Source organism: Physeter macrocephalus, chromosome 21 (assembly GCF_002837175.3).
Source record: "Physeter macrocephalus isolate SW-GA chromosome 21, ASM283717v5, whole genome shotgun sequence".
In the NCBI taxonomy this organism is placed as follows: domain Eukaryota; kingdom Metazoa; phylum Chordata; class Mammalia; order Artiodactyla; family Physeteridae; genus Physeter; species Physeter macrocephalus.
Window position 1 is genome coordinate 68,223,526 of NC_041234.1, and position 4,197 is coordinate 68,227,722.

Consider the following 4,197-nt stretch of genomic DNA (forward strand, 5'->3'; position numbering starts at 1 on the left):
CGTCCGGGGCCTTGGCCCCGCAACGGGAGAGGCCGCAGCAGAGGGGGGTCCCCAAACCCAAAAAAAAAAAAAAAAAAAAAAATTATTAGTTAAAATAGTTAAACGCTAATGTTAAAATAGTAAACTTTGAAAAAAATCTATTTGCTACTGTTAAGGATAAGAAATGATAAAAATTAACATCTTCTATCATTAGACAAATTAAGAACTGTTTGAAGATACAATATATGAATGTAACACAGTTTGCCTTGTATGATAGCACTAGTATGGCTATCTTGTTAAAAGAAGCATTTATTAAGCCAATGTCTTTACTAATGGTTTTATTTATGATCAATTGTTTTTAGCTCTTAAATTTTATATTTTTTTCTTTTAGTATTGTGAGGCATGAAAATATATTTTGACCGTATGCCTACAATAATTTTATCTAAACTGCTATATTCGTCATTGAAAATGTCTTCACTTTAATGTGTGAACCTGGGACCAATTTAGTTGTTTGTCATTGGCTGTGTCTGTAAAGAACTGATTAACTTAATAAGACTGGAAGTTTCAGTTGTTTCATTGATTGATATAGTTGCTAGATGTCATGGCATAAAAATACTGGTTCTCCCTTTCAAGGCATAACCTTAATTAATTTTGGAGAACTTTTATAAACATTACTATTCTCTGGATGGAGTTTAGATATTATAGTGTATTGATACCCTGATTAAAAGGTGTGATTCAGTGCACCTGAGGGAAAAAAAATTACTAGTAGTTTGAAAATATCATTGTTTCTCCTGATTCAAACTGATCCCAGACATAATTTAAATCACTCCTGGAATCAGTGTCATGGGGCGTAGTATTTTCTGATATTAAATATGTCTAGTAAATTTGAGTAGGCTAAGACTCCTTAAATATATAAATATAGTTATGCTTATAGAACACTGATGACTTTTTTCCTATGGAGGGGCTGCTTTAAGAAGAAGACAATATTTTTTTATTGAAAAGTAGTGGCAAAAATATTTTTGTCATCTACTATGTTGATAAATCATTTAGATAGCAATAGCTTATGTATTTAATACATATTAAAATTTATTTTGACTTTGTTGGTTCCTTGTGTTTCTGTAAAAGATGCCTGTCTTGGCCTGTAGAACTGGTAGTGCCAGTTATACAGAAGAGGTAGTACCGTCAGAGGAAGAAAATTACTACAACAATCATGGTAATGAACATGATGAGGATAATGGCAATGATGATGATACTGTTGATGATGAAAATCATGAATTTTCTAACGATAATCACTTATTTGATGATATTAAAAATGCTACTCATGAATTATTTAACATCAGAGAAATTTGGGCTTCATGTTTCCATCTTGCTAAAAACATGGTCAATAATGAAGAATCAGAAATTATCTCAGAGGACATGGTACTTCCTTCTAAAATAGAATCAGAAAAACACTTAAGCAAATGGGAATGAGTTCCTCCTCCCCTTAAATTAAAACAGGAAAGGATAGGTAAGAGGTAAGGTCCTCTTAATCTCTCAAGATATATCCCATACGGTCAGTACTAACTGGGTAAGCCTTGGATTATGAAAATAACTCTGACTATAAATGGCCTCACCTGGAGCTTTCTCTGATTCAGTGGACAAGATACTTTTGTCTGGGCATGATCTAATATTGTCTGCCCTGATTTTTTTCTCTCTTTAATTATCTCTTATTCCAGAGGCGTGTCAAAACTATCCCATGGCCTCCATTCCTTGCCCAGTCTTAACCCACAAAGAAGAATGTGCATTTGAGTTAAAGTCTGAACTGCAGAAAGCCATGTCTAATGTTGCCAATCCTTCACTTCCATTAGGGGAAAAAAATATACTCTTTGGTCTGTCTGAAATGTGCAGGGGAAAAAAAGACCCAGGTTTACTGCCCTTCTCAGAACATCCTCCAACAAACCCTGCTCCCACATCCATGATGATCTGCCTCTAACTGTTGGGCTACAACCTACCTCTCAAAAACCAGATCACTGAAAAATCTGCTACTTTCGTTAACAAATGTGAAGAATGTTTTAGTGACTAACAGTACAAACAAACAAACAAAAAATATATATATCATCCACAAGATTTGTCTGTTCATTCATTGATAGCATTAGCATTAATGACTTCCAATTATTCAGCAAAGCCTCGATCAGAATGAACCATCTCTTATTAGTCACTGCCCATTTGAAATTCCATTCCCCACAGAGCAAAGGATTTGAGCTATTCTGGCAATGATTACCCATTTCCAAGAGAATGTAATCTTTGGACAACTTTGTCATTGACTTCTCTCAAGAACATTTGCCACCATCTTTATCATGACATCTAGTTAATCAGTCTTCAGACACCCTGACATAGAGAAGAAATGGCCTTCCCATATGATATAGAAACTGAAATCCTTTTTTGGAGTAAAGATTTCTGGGCTTTGAGGATTAAGTAGGACACTGGTAGAATGAATCAAATTTTCTTTTCTGTTTCATTTATATATGTCTCATATTTAGTCATTTAAGATTTTCCCTTTTTTTCTGAAAGTAAAAACCTGGCTTTTCAAAACTAAGTGAAGAATAGACTGAAAAAAATTGGAAAACTGGTGAATGGATTTATTTCAATATCCATCTGTTCTCATGGATATAACCACCCTGATATCTTCAATTAAATCTCCTTTGGAGGAGGCACCCTGGGCGGGGGTCATAGCAGCCGCTGAGTAGGGTGGGCGTTTCCTCCCACTCGGTCATGATGCACAGGTTGGGCACGTGCGAGGCTCCGGGACAGGAATTCCAGTGCTGACCATCGAGTCCGAGTGGACCTGGTCCTCTGGGACAAATTCAGTGAACTGGCCACCAAGTGCATTATTAAGATCGTGGAGTTTGCTAAACGTCTACCAGGCTTCACCGGCTTGACCATCGCAGACCAAATCACCCTGCTGAAGGCAACCTCTTTGGACATCAATATTCTGAGAATCTGCACCAGGTATACCCCAGAGCAAGACACCATGCCATTTTCGGACGTCCTGACCCTGAATCGAACCCAGATGCACAACGCCCGGCTCAGACCCCTGACCGACCTCGTATTCACCTTCGCCAGCCAGCTCCTATATCTGGAGATGGAGGAAATGGAGACAGGCATTCTCAGCGCCATCTGCTTGATCTGTGGAGACCGCCAGGACCTTGAGGAACCAACAAAAGTAGATAAGCTACAAGAACCATTGCTGGAAGCACTAAAAATTTATATCAGAAAGAGACCACCCAGCAAGCCTCACATGCTTCCAAAGATCCTCATGAAAATCACAGATCTCCGCAACATCAGTGCTAAAGGTGCAGAAAGTGTAATTACCTTGAAAATGGAAATTCCTGGCTCGATGCCCCCTCTCATTCAAGAAATGCTAGAGAATTCTGAAGGACATGAACCCTTGACCCCAAGCTCAAGTGGGAACACAGCAGAGCACAGTCCCAGCACCTCGCCCAGCTCCGTGGAGAACAGCGGTGTTGGTCAGTCACCACTGCTGCAATAAGACACTTTCTAGCTACTTCAGACATTCCGCAGTACCTTCACTCCTGGGATTTAAAATGCAAGGTAAATACATTTTTACTGCTGCTTAGTTTTTGGACTGAAAATATATTCAAACTCAAGAAGGACCAAGAAGTTTTCATATGTATCAATATATACCCCTCACTGTCTAACTTACCTAGAAGTACAAACTTTTTAAATTCTAAAAATCAGCCATTTCATGCAACCCAAAACCAGTTAAAAGCTTCTATTCTCCTCTTTGAACACACAAGATTGCATGGCAAAGACCCAGTCAAAATTAATTCGCCCTGGGTAAGTTTCTGAAGACTCTGCACATACAGAAGTATGGCTCTGTTCTTTCTCTCCTGTACGTTTGGTGCTTTCCTTTTGTCTTGCATACTCCAAATAACCAAGACACCAAGGTTATGGAACAGTTTACTTATATGTCCAGTTAAGAAAGGGTCAAAAGATAACTGTCTTGCTTTCACAGATCAAGACATCAAGGTAAGGAAATGGGATTGCTGTACAATGTGGCAAGATAAAGAGAAAGATGTTCTACTTTATTTATTTATTTATTTATTGTGGGTTTTTTTCATCTTTATTGGAGTATACTTGCTTTACAATGGTGTGTTAGTTTCTTCTTTACAACAAAGTGAATCAGTTATACATATATATATGTTCCCATATCTCTTC

General features: G+C 37.8%; 2 protein-coding genes across 8 annotated transcripts in view; both read left to right on the forward strand.

Annotated features, from left to right (window-relative positions):
* The window catches only part of PCDH11X (protocadherin 11 X-linked), a 728,057-nt gene that overhangs the window by 18,835 nt on the left and 705,025 nt on the right, over positions 1-4,197 (forward strand). The window lies entirely within an intron of this gene.
* On the forward strand, positions 1,105-3,508 carry LOC102973948 (retinoic acid receptor beta-like). Its single transcript, XM_055081903.1, has 2 exons — positions 1,105-1,435; positions 2,742-3,508. The coding sequence occupies exons 1-2, from the start codon at positions 1,105-1,107 to the stop codon at positions 3,506-3,508; spliced, it is 1,098 nt and encodes a 365-aa protein (XP_054937878.1).